This window comes from Notolepis coatsorum (genome assembly GCF_963971535.1).
Source record: "Notolepis coatsorum genome assembly, chromosome: 16".
In the NCBI taxonomy this organism is placed as follows: Eukaryota; Metazoa; Chordata; class Actinopteri; order Aulopiformes; family Paralepididae; genus Notolepis; species Notolepis coatsorum.
In genome coordinates, this window is record NC_140180.1 from 29,831,719 (window position 1) to 29,852,110 (window position 20,392).

The 20,392-nt window shown below is 43.2% G+C and overlaps 1 protein-coding gene across 2 annotated transcripts in view; it reads right to left on the reverse strand.

The window, feature by feature from the left end:
- The window catches only part of gria2b (glutamate receptor, ionotropic, AMPA 2b), a gene marked incomplete at its 3' end in the record, with an annotated part of 105,855 nt that extends 86,358 nt beyond the window's left edge, over window positions 1-19,497 (reverse strand). The window contains exons 1-2 of one of the 2 annotated variants that reach the window (XM_084331900.1): window positions 19,479-19,497; window positions 19,178-19,318 (exon numbers count right to left, since the gene is read on the reverse strand). In XM_084331900.1, coding sequence (XP_084188026.1) covers window positions 19,178-19,265 — 88 coding nt within the window. In that variant the 5' untranslated portion in view covers window positions 19,266-19,318; window positions 19,479-19,497. Of the gene's footprint in view, window positions 1-19,177; window positions 19,319-19,478 lie in introns of those variants that run through there. The other variant, XM_084331899.1, reaches the window with a different exon arrangement.
- Window positions 19,498-20,392: the final 895 nt, after the last annotated feature.

Below are 20,392 nucleotides of genomic sequence, written 5' to 3' on the forward strand. Positions count from 1 at the left end.
GTATTTAGCCTTTGTGTGTTTTGTGTGTGTGTGTACAACGGTGGCTGTGTTGATGATTATGTCATGAATTGAGTCCGTTTGCTTATTTTCCATATATTTACAGAATTTGAAAAGATTACATTTTGAAACCTCTAACACAAAAGTTAACAATATTAGCTTTCAAAGCGTCCATAGTGGTTTATTTCTTGCCATTAGGGGGTTAGGGTTAGGGTTAGGGTTACCCAGACAGAAAGATTAGGAGAAGGTAAAATCTAGGGATATCCGATATTATCGGCCTACCGGATATTGGCATACAAATGTGATATCGTAAAATATCGGTATCGGTTAAAAAAATTATAATAATAATAATATTTTGAAATATGAGGCCTATAAATGACCTTATTATAGCCAACTTACACATCTATGGATTGGGCCAAATCTTCTCTTTCAAATGAGAGAGTTAAATTTGGATTTAGTATCACCAGGCATGCATGAAGAACAGAGAATGAAATCTACTGTATGTACAGTATGTTTTTTATTCTTGCGACAGCTCCGCCATTTTTAAACGGATTTCAACAGGGATGTTTGCTAAATGTTCACAATAGGGGAGACAAACTAACTGTGCTCCAATATATGCCAATAACGTTCAGTTTTGTGGTATATAATCCCAAGAAATAAGATAAATAAAAACAATTCATACACAAGTCATCCTCTTCTCAAAATGACTACAATCGTCATCATTCAGCGACGGCCACTAATTCAAAATGGCGGATATCCCGTGATAAAAAACACACATTTCAAAAACTAAATCCCACTAATAACACTTGAACCTATTGGTAAACAAACGTATTGCTGAAAATATACACTATGACTGCTGTTGTGACATGGTTAGGATGTTTACTCTTGAATACGGAAGCGCACGGTGGAAGAGGTTAAGATAAGATAAGATATCCCTTTTTGATCCCCTTGGGGAAATGTACCACTCTCACACTATAGAGAGCTTATGATTGCAGCATACTGACTACACACAGGAAGGGGAAAGTCTCTCCCGGCACATGCCAGTGTTAGTCATAAAATGGAAAGACCCACAGTGCTCCTATTGGAGCAAACTCAAGACGGAGAGACTGGACCTTCTTTATACGTGGCTTTATTCAACTTAAAGAAACAAATAGGTTACAAATAGGTCTGACCCTGCAGAGTCAGAGTAAGCATCTGGGGCTTACGCAATATTCACAGATATGTATAATGCAGAGAGTGGTACGATGTGACATCACTCATCGACTCACTCATTGGGAGGACAGGGGACAAGGTCAGAGCAAGAGGCCCCCACGTTTCTGTCAGGAACACAGCGACCGCTTGCACTCTCCCTTGTCATTTACCAGAAATCATTAATTGAGTGATTAAGCAATCTTTGTTTAGTCAGTCTGAATAACGACTTTGTCTGAATGACAACTTTGTCTGAATATAAACTTTATGTTGAAATCACACAGATAATACGTATTTCATTGTTATAAGGACATTTTCCACTCCACTCCACATGGTCTTTACACTGACCTGCCATCAAACAACCCCCCCCCCCCCCCCCCCCCCCACCCCGCACAGCTTTTAGACTAACCTGCCACCTTCACAAGAATCAGGATGCAGTATATACAAGTACTATACTACAACTCGTACACCTACTGTGAATTGTACCTAAATTGCACCTCGTCCCATTTCTCCATTTCTGCCTTGCACTATATAGTATTGTATATTAGTACACTGCACAGTATTGTATATTGTTATGGTAACTACGTCTATTCTGCATCGAACATTGTACATATGTCTAAACTGAACACTGTGACCTCATTTTTTTTACTTCTAATTTTACTATGTTATTTTATTTCATACTTATCTTGTCTTGCACAGTCTCTGGAGCGCAACAGTAAGAAGCATTTTGTATAAAAGTATTCTGTACTTCTGTATGACAACTATTAAAGAAACTTGAAACTTGAAACTTGAGTACATTTGAAACAGCAGCTATATAAGTCAGAGCTCTCCATGTGACTTAGAGGTTGCCAGCCATGTTCAATACCATTAGATAGATTGTATTCATATTTTGTTTATCCAGCCTGTAGAAACAAATGATCCCAGGTGGCCTAGCTTGAAAACCAGACGTAATGAAGTTGTGGCTGGATCAACTCTAAAATCTGATTCTGAATTGATACTATTATTTGAAGATAGAACTCTCTATTTAAGATACTTCTCTCTCTCTCTCTCTCTCTCTCTCTCTCTCTCTCTCTCTCTCTCTCTCTCTCTCTCTCTCTCTCTCTCTCTCTCTCTCTCTCTCCTCTCTCTCTCTCTCTCTCTCTCTCTTTTCTGCCCTTTCCTACAGTTTATCTGTGTGGTCCAGCCCTAGGAGTTAGAAGGTGAAGAGGAAAAAAGGGAGGTCTGATTGTCTTTGACGGGGTGGTGGGGGGGGGGGGGGGGGGGGGGGGGGGGGGGGGATATTAACTTGTATTAAGCTGTAGCCCTATTTTCAGAAGTCTCGCCTAAAGGTATATGCCTAAGTAAATGGAAGATTGCTCCACTTCTACGCCAATTTGCATGTTCTTGGTATCTAGGAACATCTAGGGACATGGGGGTATGTATTCCCAGTGTCAGAAATATTGTGTCTGTTACTAGGCTTGAGTAAATTGTAATGAAAAAAGGAGAAAATAAATTATGATTTATTTTTCCGATAAATTCTTATTTTCGGTAAATCGTATAAAACATCGGTAAAATGAAAATATACACTTTGACTGCTGTTTTGATAGGGTTATGGTATTTACTCTTGGCTACACATTTTTCTTTTTTAAAAACTCTTAACATCCAAGGGCCCACATGTGGGCCCTCATGAGGCCGATTCGCGATGCCACTTTGCCGACCTCTAGCGGCTCGGGTGTGCATGTCTTTTAATACAATATATAGATATAATTAAAGCCCTATTTGTTGCCTGTCGATTGCCCTTTCAGGTGACAAAATCCGTTCAGCGGTTCTCGAGTTACATGCCGATATGTGAGGCGTGTGCCAAAGTATGCAAAAGTACACATTAACACCCCTGACTCCCGGGGCTCTAGCTCCATCAATCATTTGGCGATCTCGAAAATCTTTGGACAGGGTTGTAGCCAATGAGTGTGGCTTTCCCAATTGGGGATCTATTAAGCCCTAGCCATATTTTCAGAAAATTCGCCTAAAAATACATACCTAAGTAATGGAGGATTGTTCCACTTCTACAGGGTCCATTTGCATGTTCTTGTATCTAGGGGCATATATGGATCTCAGGGAATGTATTCCCAGTGTCAGAAATAGTGTGTCTGTTACTAGGCTTGAACCAAAGCAGAATATCAATTATTATTATTATTATTATTATTTTGTTTTTCATCTTTGACGGTGAATAACATTGACCAGACATGAAGAATTGCCACTGAGCTCATTCAGCACCTTCTTGAGATCAAGTGTACAAAGGGCAGATGATTTACAGGGGGTTTTGTAGATACCGTACTGCAATTTTAAATATGAATATAGAATATAGAATATCAGGCCTATAAATCAGGTGCCCCTAACAGGGCAGCAAGGACGTGAATGAAATCTACTGTAAGTACAGTTTGTTTTTTGTAATATAAATAGCTCCACCATTTTTTATCATATTAAAACACTTTGGGTGCCATGGGTTAAATTCATTATATACCATAGGTTGCCGGCTCTATTTGTCTATGGAGAAGTACCCCTTCTTTGCATGTCTATAACTTTTTAAATTCTATTGCTACATTGCCATTATTAGGGCCCATTCAAAGTCCTATATGTATTGTTCATTGTGTAGCAACGTTAAACTTTTTCATTCACATATTCATAGTAAAGTATGGTCTAATGTATAAGTATGTTTTCATCTCTTTCTGCAGCTTTCTCCAGAACGTGATCTATAGCCCCAAATGCATTATATTGATGATGAAATACAGTTTGATGGCAATCGGGGCGATATAAAATTTTTCAATTGGACGTACTTCTAGAATGATCTACGTATGATCTGATGATGACCGGATGGGCGGGGGATCGTTTATAATTCCGTGGGCAGCGTTATATCATTCATCTAGTGTGGGTCATATGTTCATCATAACAGTTTATTTGGAACACGTTCAAAAATAACACTCAATCTTACCGGATCTTCCTCGCGCCGTTGGACGATCAGCGTGGTGTAGACCGTTTTCGATTATGGGATGTTTATCCTGATGAACCATTTCCAGCTTGTATAATACTATATACGTCCAAATCATGTTGTTTATCGAGTTATTGGCAATGGATCGCTATATATTGTGACGAGCCAGAGTGCCGGCAGCCAAACCGAGTGCCCGGAAGTAATATGGCCGACCAGCACAACCTCCACAGCACTTCCTGTTTGGCGATTGCGCCGATCAGCCACCAGATGGCGCTCCTGAACCGCCAGAGAGCTCAGTGGGTCCTCCTGGTGGATCTCAGGCCAGCGGAGGGGAAATATGAATCCGATCACAGATTTTTTAAATATTGATATTAAAGACGCTGTACAGCATCCTTCGGCAACTTGAGCATGGCCGGGAATGACGCTGTAAAGCGTTTCCCGGCAGTTAAAGTGTTAAGATGCGTTTTTTTCTAGACGTTCACAGAAAGGTAAATAAACGAACTACGTTCTACTTTATGGCAATAATGTTCAGGTTTGTTTGACCCGTGATATATGATCCAGAAAAAAAAGGTTCACGCTGGAAGTCAGATGATTGACAGGGGCTGGCGTGAGCTGGGAAGTGTAGTTTTATGAAATTCTACAGCCCATCGAAAGCCATGGGTCTCCTCTCCTCATAGGACTACAAACTAAATGGCGGCATCATTTCCTTGCGTCTAATTCATCAGGTATCTGTCGGGATGCACACCTAAATATTTATACACTCATATTTCGCTAATAACACTTAAAATCATTGGTAAACAAACGTAGTGCTGAAAATATACACTTTGACTGCTGTTTTGATATGGTTAGGGTCTTTACTCTTGGCTACATTTGAAAAAGAAACACAACATTAATTAGGGATGTTCGATATTGGCTTTTTTACCGATACCGATATACCGATATTGTCCAACTCTTAATTTCCGATACCGATATCAACCGATATCAACCGATACCGATATATGCAGGGTCCCCCCCCCCCCAAAACGGAATTCACATTACATATATCTTGTCGTGGAATTAACACAACATTATGCATACTTTTGACAATAGAGACCGTATTATATCTCCACGTGGGGTATCATTGGAAAGCCACACTCATTGGCTACAACCCTGTCCAAACCCTGTTTTTTCGAGATCGCCAAATGACAGAGCTAGAGCCCCGGGAGTCGTGTACGCGCTGTGTACTTTGCCGTGTACTTTGGCACACGCCTCACATATCGGCATGTAACTCGAGAACCGCTGAACGGATCTTGTTGCGTGAAACAGCAATCGACAGGCAACAAATATATGTATTAAAAGAAATGCACACACGAGCCACTAGAGGTCGGCAAAGTGGCACGTCGCAAATCGTCCTCAAGAGGGCCCACATGTATGTTGGATGTTAACACTTTCTGCGCCAAACCCGAGTATAGTCGGGTTTCGCCGCCAGCGGTTGAGCGCCATACGTGAGTATACTCATGTTTTCATCATTTGATCTTTTTCCTTTGATCCCCGTTCTAAACACTCAGCCGGAGCTCTCTAGGTCTCCCTGGCATATCTGCCTATACACAAGTATACACATATAAACGAGTAACCGCGATCGCCGATGGGATCACTGGGATTATTCTTTTTGGAGTACCTTCTGGCTAAGGTAAGGTACATTCTATGTCTATTTTACCGAACCTGAAACATGTTTCTGTACTGATCACAGTGTCGTATTTTACCGGACCTAAACCGTGCTTTTTGTAAGGATCGCATTTTCGGGGTACCCCCCCCCCCTTGATTATTTTGTGAAGACACATGTATATGGTATATACCTTTGATTTTGAAGTATTTGGGGTTTCAGGCAATCAATTATTATTATTATTTTGAAAGGGGCGATGTTTAGCGTGTAATAGCGCACAAACTACAGTATGTAGAAATGAACTGGTTAGACAGTGTTGGACTATGAACAATGCCTGTCAAATGAGCCATACTATTGTCTCCATATAGCTATAATACAGAACACACAATGGGTCCGGAAAACATTGCTAAAATGGTCAATAACGCTGGCGCCATTGAGTAAAGATGGGAAAAGAGCGTGGCACTCAATGAGTTAAGAGGTTAATGTTGTGTTTCTTTTTCAAATGTAGCCAAGAGTAAAGACCTTAACCCTATCAAAACAGCAGTCAAAGTGTATATTTTCATGTTTACCGATGTTTTTAAGATTGACCGAAAATAAGAATTTATCGGAAAAATTCTAATTATATTTCTTTTATCATAAAACCGTGAGGAAATGACTAAATCCAGATTTAATACTGCCATTGGAAAGAGGAGCATTTTCCCTATCCATAGATGTAAGATTTGGCCATAATAAGGTCAAGGTCAAGTTCAAGGTCAAATAATACATTTATAATTAAAATGTATTACTGTATCTACAAATCCTTCTGTTTAATCATTTTCCCTTTATTCATTTGCTTAGCATTTTTGTACACTTGATCTCAATAAGGTGGTGAATGGGCTCAGTGAGCGAGCTCGGTTCCAGCACAATTGAATCATAATTTATATTCTCCTTTGTTTCATCACAATTTACTCAAGCCTAGTAACAGACACAATAATATTCTGACACTGGGAATACATACCCCCAGGTCCCTAGATGTTCCTAGATACCAAGAACATGCAAATTGACCTTGTAGAAGTGGAGCAATCTTCCATTTACTTGGACATGTACCTTTAGGCGGAATTTCGGAAAATAGGGCTACAGCTTAACAGGTTAAGCCCTTTTGTTGTGCCAGTGCCAAAAAAGAACAGGATAACATGGCTGAATGGCTGGCACCCTGTTGACCTCACTCCCATAGTGAGGAGGTGGCCTACTAGCAAAACAGATCCACCGACCACGCAATAGCCACAAACTCCCCAGCGCACTCAAATACCTAGAGGGGTGATAATGCTGTCAGACTTCCTGTCAGACTGTTGCCTGGTGGTGAGGATGGGACCCAACACCTCAGCTCCTCTGACCCTCAACACAGGGCCCCCTCAGGGCTGTGTCCTGAGCCCCCTCCTCTACTCCCTGTACACCCATGATTGTGTACAGCGCCAACATGGTGATTACGTTTGCTGATGATAAAACAGTGATAGACCTAATCACCAACAACGATGAAACGGCCTACAGGGAAGAGACAACCTGACGCAATGGTGCAGGGTGAACAACCTCTCCCTCAACGTTGACCAAGGAGCTGGACGTGAACTACAGGAGAGGGGGAGAAAGGCTGGACCCCATCAACATCAACAGGTCTGCCGTGGAAAGAGTCAACAGCCTTGTCCTCACCTGGGACGTGCTCACCAGCCAGGTGGAGGCAGCTGAAGACATCCAGCATGGGGCCCCAGATCCTACAGGCTTCTACAGAGACACAACGAGAGCCTCCTGACTGGATGCATCACCATCTGGTATGTAGCAAAGTGCTACAGAGGGTCGTGTGAACAGCCAGGAACATCCGTGGTTGTGAGCTTCCCTCCATCCGGGATATATACAATGGACAGTGTGTCTGCAAACCCGCAGGATTATTTAGCCATCCCAACCAACTGCTGTTTGGCAGTAGATTCAGCTAAATCCATCGGACTTAGGTTGTCCGGACCTCAGCTGTTTGGACCAGCAGACTCCAGGACAGTTTTTGTCCTGCTCTGATCACTGCTCTGCTACTGTTTTGCACATAATACTGACTTGCATACAATACTGACTTCCATACAATACTGACTTGCAGACAATACTGACTTGCATACAATACTGACTTGCAGACAATACTGACTTGCAGACAATACTGACTTGCAGACAATACTGACTTGCACACACAACAGATTTGCACACTACATTTTACTGTAAATTGATGCTATCCTTTTTGTTGTTATTGCTATGCTGCTATTTTCTTTTTTATCTTACACTGTTCTTATTGCTTTTTTTTTTTTTTTTTTTTTTACTACTAACAGCTAACGTTAGATTGCCTCGTTGAGCAAAGCTTTCCATCAATGGATAACCATTGCATGCATTTGCGAGATAAGCTTCCATAGGCGAATCAGGCGAGTATCTAACGTTACCTACTCAAACAACAGGTATTGTAGTAGTAGTAATAGTGTTCATAGGCCAATACTCACCACCTGTGTTTGATGGATTCAAAGCCTCCCATGTAGAGCACTGGTGGAGTCTGTCTGAAATGTTTTCAAAAGTGCATACTGACGACATATTTCACCAGTTTTTCCCTCCACGATTTACAAACAATGAGGGTAAGCTAGGCTAACGATTTGGATAGCATGGACATCGAATTGAGAAGATATTTGATTCACAATATTGAAATTGATATTCTTGATATTCAAGCAGCTGGCTGCTATTGCACAAGTCAGTTACACTAGCAATGGGAATGACGTGCGTTGTGTTTTCAACAAGGACATCGCCTCCTCTTCATTTGCCTATACATTACCGTCTTTGCCAACCCCCCGGAAAACCCATGGCTAACAACGGCCATGTGGACGTCTGCCCACAATGGTGCCCACCTATAGCCTGAGTCATGCTGTTCTGTTCAGAGACCTAGCCTGTATGCCCACAGACAGCCCATCTAAGTGGTGGTGTTACATAAGCTCTATAAATACAACAACTGGATGAGGGCCGGCGTCTCTGTTCACTGTTAACTGTCTCTCTCCATCACACTTATGGTCAGGTTCTCTCAGTGTGTCCTTTCCCGTCACCTTGCTTCATCATTCTCCATTTCTTTTCTGCTTTTCTCTCTCTCTAACACACGTGCGCATGTGCGTGAGCGCGCACACACACACACACGCACGCATGCACACACACACACACACACACACACACACACACAAAGACACACTTTGTTTCTTTCTCTTTCTCTATCTCTACTATAGACACACAGAAACACACACCATTCATTTATCTTAAACACACACACACACATACACAAACACACCATTTATTTATTTCATACTAACATTCACACACAGACACACACACAAACTCAAATCACACATTTGATGAAAGTACACCCTGTGAGCCGATACACAATAACCAAATCCAATTTAGTAGAAAACAGAGCCCGGTTTCACCTCTGCATGTTAATGAGACCTTCCCCCAAAGCAAATTATCTAAAATGAACAAACCACCCTCTAAGTCTAAACACCGCTTGACTACATCAATATTTTGCTACCAAACACCAATCTGAACATAGTTTTGTTGTGGGTTGATCAACCGTTTCCACTCAAAGATGCTCTTTGGTGGGAAAATGCTTCATATGTTTCCTTCACTTTCCTGAGAGTAGCGTGTTAGCCAGTGATGCGTTGCTCATGGGACGAGAAGTTTTGTGAGCAGAAGCGCGTGTACGCACGGATGTGCACGCGCGTGCACACAGGAATGCGCTGCACTCGACTGATGCGCCAACTCGCAGTACCCACCTGGCTACTTTGCATATCAATAGTGCCGGTCGTCAGGTGTTACATTCCATTCGTAGAGACAATTAGGCACTGTTTTTAGTCTGTCCTTACGCGAGGGAACATTTATGCGCGGGAGCGAGCGCACGCGCCTGGGAGCGCGCGTGCACGTGGCGTCATTAGCGTGCGTGCAACCAGTGTTGATATGAGCATCGCAACACTGGTGTTAGCATTATTAGTGTTCCTCATTGAAACCATGGGACCCAGCTAGCTGCACACCTACTGCTAGCAGTGTCCCTTGGTTTCAATGAGGAATGTTGCTAGCATGCCATTGTGGGGAAACTGAAGGAATGTGGAAACATTTCCAACTATGTGAGGAGTGTTGGTGGAGGACAATAACCAACCAAAATTCGAAATGTCAAACAATCCCTTCAATAACTCTTTAGAGGTACAGCCATCTACCTCATCAGTGGATACCAAGGGGTTAATCCAAAGTATGGATAAGATGACAATGATATTGTCAAGCCTTACACCCCAAACATTGACTATGTATCACTATGATATTGCCATGCATAGCAAAGCCTACACAAATGTCTGTACTGTCACTGTGAATGCAAATGAGTAGGGCTGGATATCGTTTGAACATTTAACCTGGGATTCGATACTGAGACAATATTTTTTTCCCGATATCTTACTTTGCTGAGTTATGTTTGCTGTGTGTGTTGTAAAATCCCCATTATTTTTTGCCATGCTGGGTTTTATTATTTCCAGCCAGGCACCTTTTTGCACAGCCCAGGTAGCCTAGGGGTCCTAGTGTTGTGTTAGGACAGTACATGGTGTTGTGGTGGAACCGGAGAGGTTAATTATGAAACCATGGCTAATCAAATACAATTTAGGAGTCTAATTTAGGAGTTCAGTAGACTTGTCTTTCTCTGGCCGCAGGAGAATGGGTCAAGCACCTGCCTCATTCTGTTGGTTTCTCTTTTAAGCCATCTGGGAGAAAAGGGGGCAGGGGAGGGATGACCAGGTGAAGGGAGAGGAAAGGAGGACACAGGGGGGAGGGGAGGTGTTAACAAAAGGCCTTGAAAGGAAATCCCAGTGTCTTGCCAGCACATTTACAATGCTGTCACATCAGTTTGTTCGAGAAGAATGTATGTTATTAATAGCCTACAAAATGTAGTGCCTGTGGTTTTATGTTAGGTATACAGTATGTCATAATTATGTAGCCTGCATTATGTTTTGTTAAGTTGTTGTGACTTATATGACTATAACTTGGTTTTTGCTACTTTGTGTTATATTTTTATTCATTCTACTAATTGAGCTAATGCTAGCCAGCTACGTATGCTATATACTATATAGCATTATGTTTAGTTGTGTGTGTATTCTAAATACTAGCATGTTGTGATTAGTAGATATATTTACCTCTGGTAATTATTTTTATATTTTCTTAATCAGTTTTTCCTAAACCATTCTCAATCATCCTCATTCATTGATATAAACTTCTACCACCTGTATTGATGCCAACCTTAATTTGGTTTATAAATACTGTGTCCACTCTCTTATCCATTCTGGATGAAGTGGTTCCAGCACAACTCATCATTACAAACATCATATTTCCAATACTGTGAGCCAATCAGAGGCTGTGTTAAATGTTGAATGGTTAAACGGAAAAAGAATGACTCACTGACAATGATGAGATTAACTACTAAAATTTGCCACAGATTTTTTTTAAATGTTGTGGTAGCGAAATTTGGTATTGAATGACACCATATGTCGTTACCACAGAATTTTTCAATACTCTATCTATACTATTGAAGCAATTCGATCGATACGATAAAAGTATTGAGTTCCGATAGCCAGCCCTACAAACGAGTGACTATGTCTCTGCAGAATTTATCTCCATCACTGCATTTGTATTTAGGGGAACAGTGCAGTACAGTGTGTCCACCACACTGTGTAAAGACATATATGTGTTATGGATGCAGTTGTGAAGTGGGGCTATTCATCACACCAGTGATAAGCTGTGGACGTCAAGGACAGACTATCCATAATCATAGCAGCCAGCCTAACGCTCCATCTCCCCTGCACCGTCCTTCATTCATCTGATGGATTTGCTCGCTGCAAGGGAGCCCAGATTGAAACCTCATCTCAAGAGTAAATAGTGTTGTTGTTGTCGTCGTCAGCAGCAGCACAGTAGACTTTACCCTTGGGGTGCAGGGCTTGATAAAGAACGTATGGATAAGAATGTCAGGGATGAGTGTTTCTCATTTGTTCCTCTATCGGATTAGAGACTTGAGAGCAGACATCGTGAATCCGTGATAGACGAGCTTGGATAAGAGTGGAATGCTAACTCAAACTTTACTTAAATGCTGTTATAATGTGATCATGTCTCCCTTACTCAGTACCAGATATGTCTGTTTAAAAAGGAATAGTAATAAGTTTGAGTAGGAATAAACCGTTTGGCTGAAAGTGGCTACATACATTGGCGACTGGTCATTATGGGCAGGCAGAGCCCCACCTGGTGTCACCAAAAAGAACTGCAGACAAATGTTATTCATTCTTAAAGATTTGCCTATTTGCCTATGTATGGATATAGCATCTTACTAAATTGCATATACATTTTTATTAGTATTTTAGTTCATGTCATCTCTCTGCCTTGCTGTTTCAGATTGCATCATTCTCACGATCGTTAGGTCTAAAATAGCACAAATGGGGCTAGCCCCTCTCTATCAATGCAGGGTGTACTGTACGTGGGAAAATCCAAGTGTGCATGCTCAGCGTCTTGTATCTTTCACAGTAGACCACCACATCAATTTGATGGCAAGTGGGGCTCGGAGCCCCAAGTGTACGTCATTTCATATTTCAAAGTTGATTGACTGGCGTCGGATTACTGTCGGCAAAGAAGTCGGCAGCTACTAAACTACCTATAGTGACGTTACGTGAAAATTAACAAGGTGGATTATTTACTTGAGCACAGGTTTGAAACCCTGAATTTGGAGGAGAAAATGTTTATCAAATGTCTGGGTCCACACCAAGCCACTGGATATCGTTATAATAATAATAATAATAATTAATTTAATTTATATAGCGCTTCTCAATGACCCGAAGTCGCTGACAATAGTCGGGAGCAAAGTAAAAACCAAGAAACAAAAACAAAGAAACAACAAAGAAACAAAAACAAAAGGAACATGAGACCAACAGGGAAGACAGCATGATAGCACAAAAAGACAGGAGACAGACATCAATCAGGTTGGAGGGGGGGGGGTTATGGGTGGGGGGGGTTGAAGGCAAGGGAGAACAGGTGGGTTTTGAGGCGAGCTTTGAAGGTGGAGAGTGTAGGGGAGTCTCTGATGGACTGAGGGAGGGAGTTCCAGAGTCGGGGTGCAGTGCGAGAGAAGGCCCGATCACCAACGTTTTTGAGTTTGGATGTCGGGACAGTGAGGGAGGCAGTGGAGGAGGACCGGAGGGAACGGGTGGGGCGGTAGGGAAGAAGGAGATCAGTCAGGTAGGGGGGGGCCAGGCTGTGGAGGGCTTTGAAGGTGAGGAGTAGTGTTTTAAAGTTTATGCTGTGTTTGATCGGGAGCCAGTGGAGAGAGTGGAGGACAGGAGTGATGTGTTCACGGGACCGGGTGTTAGTGAGGAGGCGGGCGGCTGAGTTTTGGACCATTTGCAGTTTATGGAGGGAGCGGGAGGTGATGCCAGTGAGGAGGGAGTTGCAATAGTCCAGGCGGGAGGAGATGAAGGCGTATGATATTTTTACGATGGAGCGGACGTGGGGGTCAAATGAGAGGGTGGGGTCAAGGAGGACACCAAGGTTTCGGACTAGGGGGAAGGGGGTGATGGTGGAGTCATTGATGGTGAGTATGATGGGTCCGGATCTGGTGAGGGTGGTTTTGGTGCCAATAATGAGAAGTTCCGTCTTGTCACTGTTCAATTTGAGGAAGTTGTGAGTCATCCAGGTTTGGAGTTCGGTAATGCAGGATTCGATGTGACTGAGGGGTGGGCTGTGGGGGGATTGTGTACTGATGTAGATTTGGGTGTCATCAGCGTAGCAGTGGAAGTTGAGGTGGTATTTACGGATGATGTGACCAAGGGGGAGAATGTAGCAGATGAAGAGCAGGGGGCCAAGGACTGAGCCTTGGTGACTGGGGAGGGGGAAGAGGTGTGGCCGGAGAGGGAGATGAATTGGTGTCTGTCTGTGAGGTAGGAGGAGAACCAGTCAAGTGCTGTGCCCTCAACACCCAGTTGGTGCAGCCTTTGGAGGAGGATGGAGTGACACACTGTGTCAAAGGCTGCACTGAGATCGAGTAGGATCAGGATGTTGAGGGCACCGGAATCAGCGGAGATGAGGAGGTCGTTGATGACTTTAACCAGTGCAGTTTCGGTGCTGTGAGTGGGACGGAAGCCAAACGGGGTTCGTAGAGGGTGTTGGACTGGAGATGGGAGTGGAGTTGGGAGGCAGCAATGCATTCGAGTGTTTTGGAGAAAAAAGGAAGATTGGATATGGCGCGGTAGTTGGAGAGGTTGGATGGGTCGAGAGTGGGTTTTTTGAGGACAGGGGTGACAGCGGCAAGTTTATAGGGGGAGGGGACGTGGCCTAGGGATAGTGACTGGTTGAAAAGGGCGGTGAGGTGGGGGATGAGAGCAGGGAGGCAGGCTTTGGTGAGAGTAGTAGGGAGGGGGTCAAGGGAGCAGGTAGTGGTCTTGGAGGTGGTCATGAGGTCAATGATGAAGGAGGAGTCGACTGGCGCGAAGGCAGTAAAAGGGGTGCGAGGGATGGAGTCAGGTGTTATAACTCAAACAGCTTGCAAAGGTAACCGTTAACATCCATTCATGAGAACAACCTAGAAGAGGCTTTTACTGAGACCGTCAGTCTGCTGAAAATCATCATAACAACTCCTATGACGAGGAGAGGAACTTTACCACCTTAACTCAATCTACTACATCCACATATATACGTGTTTTTCTCACCATGCGTTGAAGCCAATCACGTATATGTTATTTGGTCAGTTTTTTTAATATTTAATATTAATATTCTATTCAGTGTCACGGACCTCTATGTTACCGTTAAAAGGCATACTGGGACCCCGAGAGTGCAGTACCGGCCAGATCCTGCTAGGTGGCAGTATCGCCCACCCTTTGAAACCCTGTTCCAGACTGTGTGTCACATCTAAACCCCTCCAGGCGGAGAATCTTTTACCAGGCAAGTCTAGCGGTTCACCCGATCACATTGGAACACGTCCATGGCCCCCCGGATTATGTCAGGGACCCGATGGACACCACTGGAAATCGTGATCAGACAATTGGAATATTATTTTTGGAATACCCCCGATCAAAGGTAAGGACTATCTGATGTCAATTCCACCTTGATCCTACAATGATTTCATATCGATCCAGTCGATCAACGTATGTAGTATTCAAAACGAATGCCGTTGATGACGATCAGAGCATCAAAAAACTACCCCCCCCCCTCCCCCCTTGATGCATTCATGATGAAACATAATACCTATTATATACCTTTGATTTGGAAACAGTAGCATGTCCAGGCGAGCAACACGTACGCATTTAGCAAAATTCACATATTGCTCCATACCGCCGTTTTCAGGAATTAGCCATGCAGAATCACTCAGAAACTATACAATATTCACGACGGGATAACACACAAACGTATACATGAAAAAAATTATTCTTTTTCACATGTTGAACTGTCTGTTGTTACTGTCAAATGACCCATAGTATTGTCTCCATAGCTATAATATAGAATATAGATATAGCCCTGCAAAACACTGCGATGCAGTGAAAATGCCTATATAAAGCGTGGCACATTTACTACAGGATAAGGATAATAGCTGGCAGAGAAAGAGTTAAAGAGGATAAAACGTTTACTCGCAATACAATCAATCAATCAATCAATCAATCAATCAATCAATCAATCAATCAATCAATCAATCAATCAATCAATCAATACCATGGGACAGCCACAACTTAACGCAAATTTGGCCAGCATCGAAAGCCAGTGCTGCCTTTCTCTTCAAGTGAGCCCACAGCTTTGGTGAGTTATATTTTATCATCCTAATGTTATGGTCCTGGTCCGTGCTTTGGCAATGCTGTTGTGTTGAATCGCTTGATGATGGTAGTGTCATGTTTAAAGACAAGGTTGTTGTCATAATGTGGTTGTCATCATATAATCAGTTCATTTAATTCATCACAAAGTGCAAAATAAATCATCAAAATGCAATAAATAAGGTGTTTTTTTAAACGTAAAACGTCCCCCCCCCCCCCCCCCAGCAAATGCATGCACCAGGCCAGAAAACATCATTGCCCCATCAACATTTTACATATAAAAATGCCACTGGCTACATACATATCTTGGGACAAACCACAAGCCCAAATACTGCCCCTTCCGCTAATACGAGTAGCTTTGGCGGACAAGTAACAGCTATTCATAGTGACTTTCTTGGAACACATCGACATTAATGCACTTGACCCTGGTGCCTCACAGGGGCAGTAAGTGAAGTAAGCCATCTGATGTAAGACAAGAGGAGACTTCAGCTGGGAGTCACTGATTCAATGTGTAATTGATATATCAAGCCCTGTGTATATTCAGGACATGGAAAAGGGGCGTGGCTTGATGCTTGTATTCAGGGCAAGCTGAGCTCCGCAGAAGGTTCCGTAGCCTCGTTCTCTGACCAGCCAGCAGCCTACTGAATATTTCAGCCTCTGAAAATGGGGGAGTTAAGCGTGCGCACGATAAATTGGGTATAACCAATGCTCCGCTGTGTGCATACACGGTTCGTTTATGCAAAATTACAGTGTGACGTGATTTCACCAAAAAAAAACGTTGATGTGCTAAATAATCAACTACCTCCATCTTCGACAATTTTGTCCATATAGGCCCTCGAGAGGGAGTTGTGGAGTTGAGTGTCAAAATCAAAGCATGTGTCACAATCTAAACACTTTGACATGCACGCACACAGACACAGACACAAAGTGTCAGGCTCTATTGCTCCCCTGGACTTGGCAGCCGATAGTGAATTGACCAGATGCACTCTGGGTGATGGTGAATGTGTAATCCTCACCTCGTCATTCTGACAACATTGCAAAGGGGAACCAGTTAGGCTTTTGTTTTGGGATAAAATACTAAGTCTGTGTTATAATACAGGTACAATACAGGTCATATTGTTCTCACACGCATTTCATGACCTTTGTCAGAAATGGCTTTGGGCCAAATGTTAGTTCACTTCCCCATATTGCACTCAATATAGGGCTTTGCACTCAATTTGATCTAGATTCTAGATACACCTGTAGTAAATGTCTCCGTGATTTAGCTAATCTCTGTATTTAATTCCAGGCACATTATTTCTCTCCCTGTAGGAAAAATGGGCAAGTCCAGAATGAAAGTTCATTAGTGTAAAGCTAAGTGATCGATTTTGATTTAATGTGGCAATGTGTATCTTTCTACTCCGGTGTTAATGGGGCTTTCCCCACTGAAAATTAATGTGCTGCTATACTTTCATGTAATATGGATGGACGAACACAGGGCTCACTAATGTAGAGCGCCATCTACTGGTCTGAAAGCATACCTGGCAGAATGACACCTCCCACTCGAGTCCTACTCACCATGTAATCTACAATTTGACGAAAAGTTTCCTGTAGGCTATTGGAGGGGTATGCCGCCTGCGTATTCTCTCATACTAGACGCAAATTAATATGGAGATAACAATATGGCGTTTGTTATTTTACAGTGTTTGAATCTGTAAATAAACCATCTCATTCCCATCATCACCGTTACAGGTCGCATTCTGGCCGGTGCGCGCACGGTGCTACCAAGAAGGAGGGCAAAGCATTGTGACTTGTGGGGCAACGGAGACAGTCGCCTTTAATGAGAAAGCAAGCCTGGTTCTCGGTGATAAACAAGCGACTTCTGCGAGTAATTTATGTGCGCGCAATGGACCTGTCTCAAACCCTGCCCTCTTTTCTTGATCCTCCAATCACAACTGTCGCTTACCTCGGACAAACCAAGTTTGTCCGAGGTAAGCGACAGTTGTGATTGGAGGATCAAGAAAAGAGGGCAGGGTTTGAGACAGGTCCATTTCCCACATCAATCATGTTGATTGGCAGCTGTGACTGTGAGACGCCAACGTCCAAGGCTTGAATCAATGCCTCTGAGTTTAGTTACATCTGCGGCCTGCTGCCGTGCGCACTGATGCTCTCTGCAGCTTTTAGAACATAATCATGGGCACCGACGCGCCCACTCGACGCGTCAAATCAAACACGCAGTCCCTCAAACATAAATCAGTGTGTTTGATTTGATTTGTCTCAAACAGTCGCTTGGCAACAGTCTAATAATGTTCAGCGATGGGAATGGTGCATGGTCATTAAACAGATCTAGCCTATACCTACACAGCTTTCTATGGGCCTAGTCATTTCAAACGAAATATTGAGTGGACCTGTCTGTGATAGACAGAAAATAATGCAGGGATACCTTCAATTTTCATATTATTCCGATCAAATGTATCTTGTTCTTTCCCACTTGTTATAACCAACTCAAAAATATGAATGTGTGAACGATGTAGGTATACTGAGGCCTATATGGACGATCTCACTGGAATCTGCGTTGCTAGGGAACAGTTTGGACCTGTATGTGTTTTCGGTCAGTTATTGCATGAGCACACATTGCAACAGGAAATAAACGTGGGTCAATTTTGAATGTTTATGATGTCAAGTTGGAACCCTCTATTGGCCTGAAACCCATAAAAGTGGACGATGGTTAAGTCTGGGGATGTACTGATCAATTAGGCTACCCTCTCTCCCTGTTCCCAAGGCAACTGTAGCGGAATCCCACACATAGCCTAAATTATAGAGCCTGCTCCACCCAACCAGTAAGTAGTACACCACCTCTGACACCGAGAGTCGATCACGACAGGTGCGCGCGCATTAATTGGCGAAAGGCAATGTAATCGTTTAGCCTGTGTATTCATATTCATATTTAGTTTTATTTGCCATATACAACAAAGTACAATGGGATTCATATGATCTCCAGGATACAGTAGTGGCTGAGCATTAGCAGCATTTGAGCCCTATAGGATATAAGGAGTCAGGCGTCATTATGGGCCATACAAGGATGTTTGCGCGCATCTTGAACCGAGAAAGACTCGTCATCTATATGCGAGCCTACATTTACTTCGAGAGAAAGATTTGAGTTTGAGCAAATGCAAATTAAATGGGTGGAGAGAAGTTCCCGCTTGTGGTGAGGGAGCAGCCGCGACTGTTACTGTGGAAACCAACTTTCCCCTCTGCCACACGCGCACACACACGCGGCATGGACCAACATGATGCTCGTGCATTATCTCGCAAGATACATCCCAATCACGTCAATATATCAATCTATTCATTTTCTCTAGCCTTTTGTTTTAGGCTATATCCTATACCATGGACATACAGAGGCATGGCAACAGAATGATTGCTTCCATTATTCCAAAAACAAGGCTAAATACATTGCATGGAGAGTCCAGAAACAGAAAGGATGTCATAAACAGCGGGAAGATAATGTAATACATTATGTCATGAATAAAAAGCCGAGATTGATTTGTCACTTACAACAGTTGGTGACAGCGAAACTGTTCGCCACTTCCAGGTTGTCAATGTGGGGCGTCAATCTGAATTCAGAGGTGCCAAATTGAACCATTCCTATCCGAAAAGCACTGTATTCCTGATCCGCGCCCCTTGGAAAGAGTCCCCCTGAAAAGGAACACAAGTATTAGATGGCTTGTATTGTAAGACGTTAATGACCCCCCCCCCCCTAATCAAATGTCTTGACCATTACGCACAGAGTAGTCCTGATAGTCTATAAGGACACTCCTCTCTAAACAATTATTTGAACGAGTTAATGGATACATACCAATTTGAACACTGGGAGACCCTCCGAGCGCACATCCCCATAAAACCAGTAGAAATAAAACGGAGAAATTCACTATCTTTTGCATGTCCACAGTTTAGATGACCACATCCACCAGGTAGCCTGATATTCCTCCTCGCTCTCTCTCTCAACAGATGTTAGATCCGACACATTATTGAAGACTTTCAGTCGTGGTGGGGAATTGCAGACAGTTTTCTGTAGGTGGCTCTAAGTGGGGAAAAAAGGGACTCCCGGTTCCTGTGACAACAGTGAAGGAATGGTACAATGTAGATGTACTGTCTCATGCGCTCCTCCTCCTTGTCGCCCCTCTCTTGTGATCAGATCACCTCTAACGCACGGGAACACTGCACGTCTCCGCTCCGTGTGCAGGAGACCGTTTCAGCATCACACACACACACACACACACACACACACACACACACACACACACACACACACACACACACACACACACACACGCACGCACGCACGCACGCACACACGCACGCACGCACGCACACACACACTCACACACACATACACGCACACGCACACACACTTATACATATACACACAAGCGAAGCATGTTAATGAGCGGCGTTAATATGGGCTACGGAGGGAGATTAGAGCGTTCCACTTGGTTGACTCGCGACGTCTGTGGTCATTAACCGTGTAGACTATGTGTTTGTTGATTATAGGTATACCAGACATGCTCTCGTGACCTTTTGGAAATAGCATACTCTATACCTCGGAAGCCAATCTATTCATCGACTGCTGAAGTTGTTTTGGACGGTTTGCTATCCCCAACCAAAATTCCATAGGCAACACCGAGATTAATTGCATTCCTCATCAACACTGCCTGAGTCCCCAAACAATCTGAGAGAAGATATCATTAAGCCAGGCTCATATGTCACTTG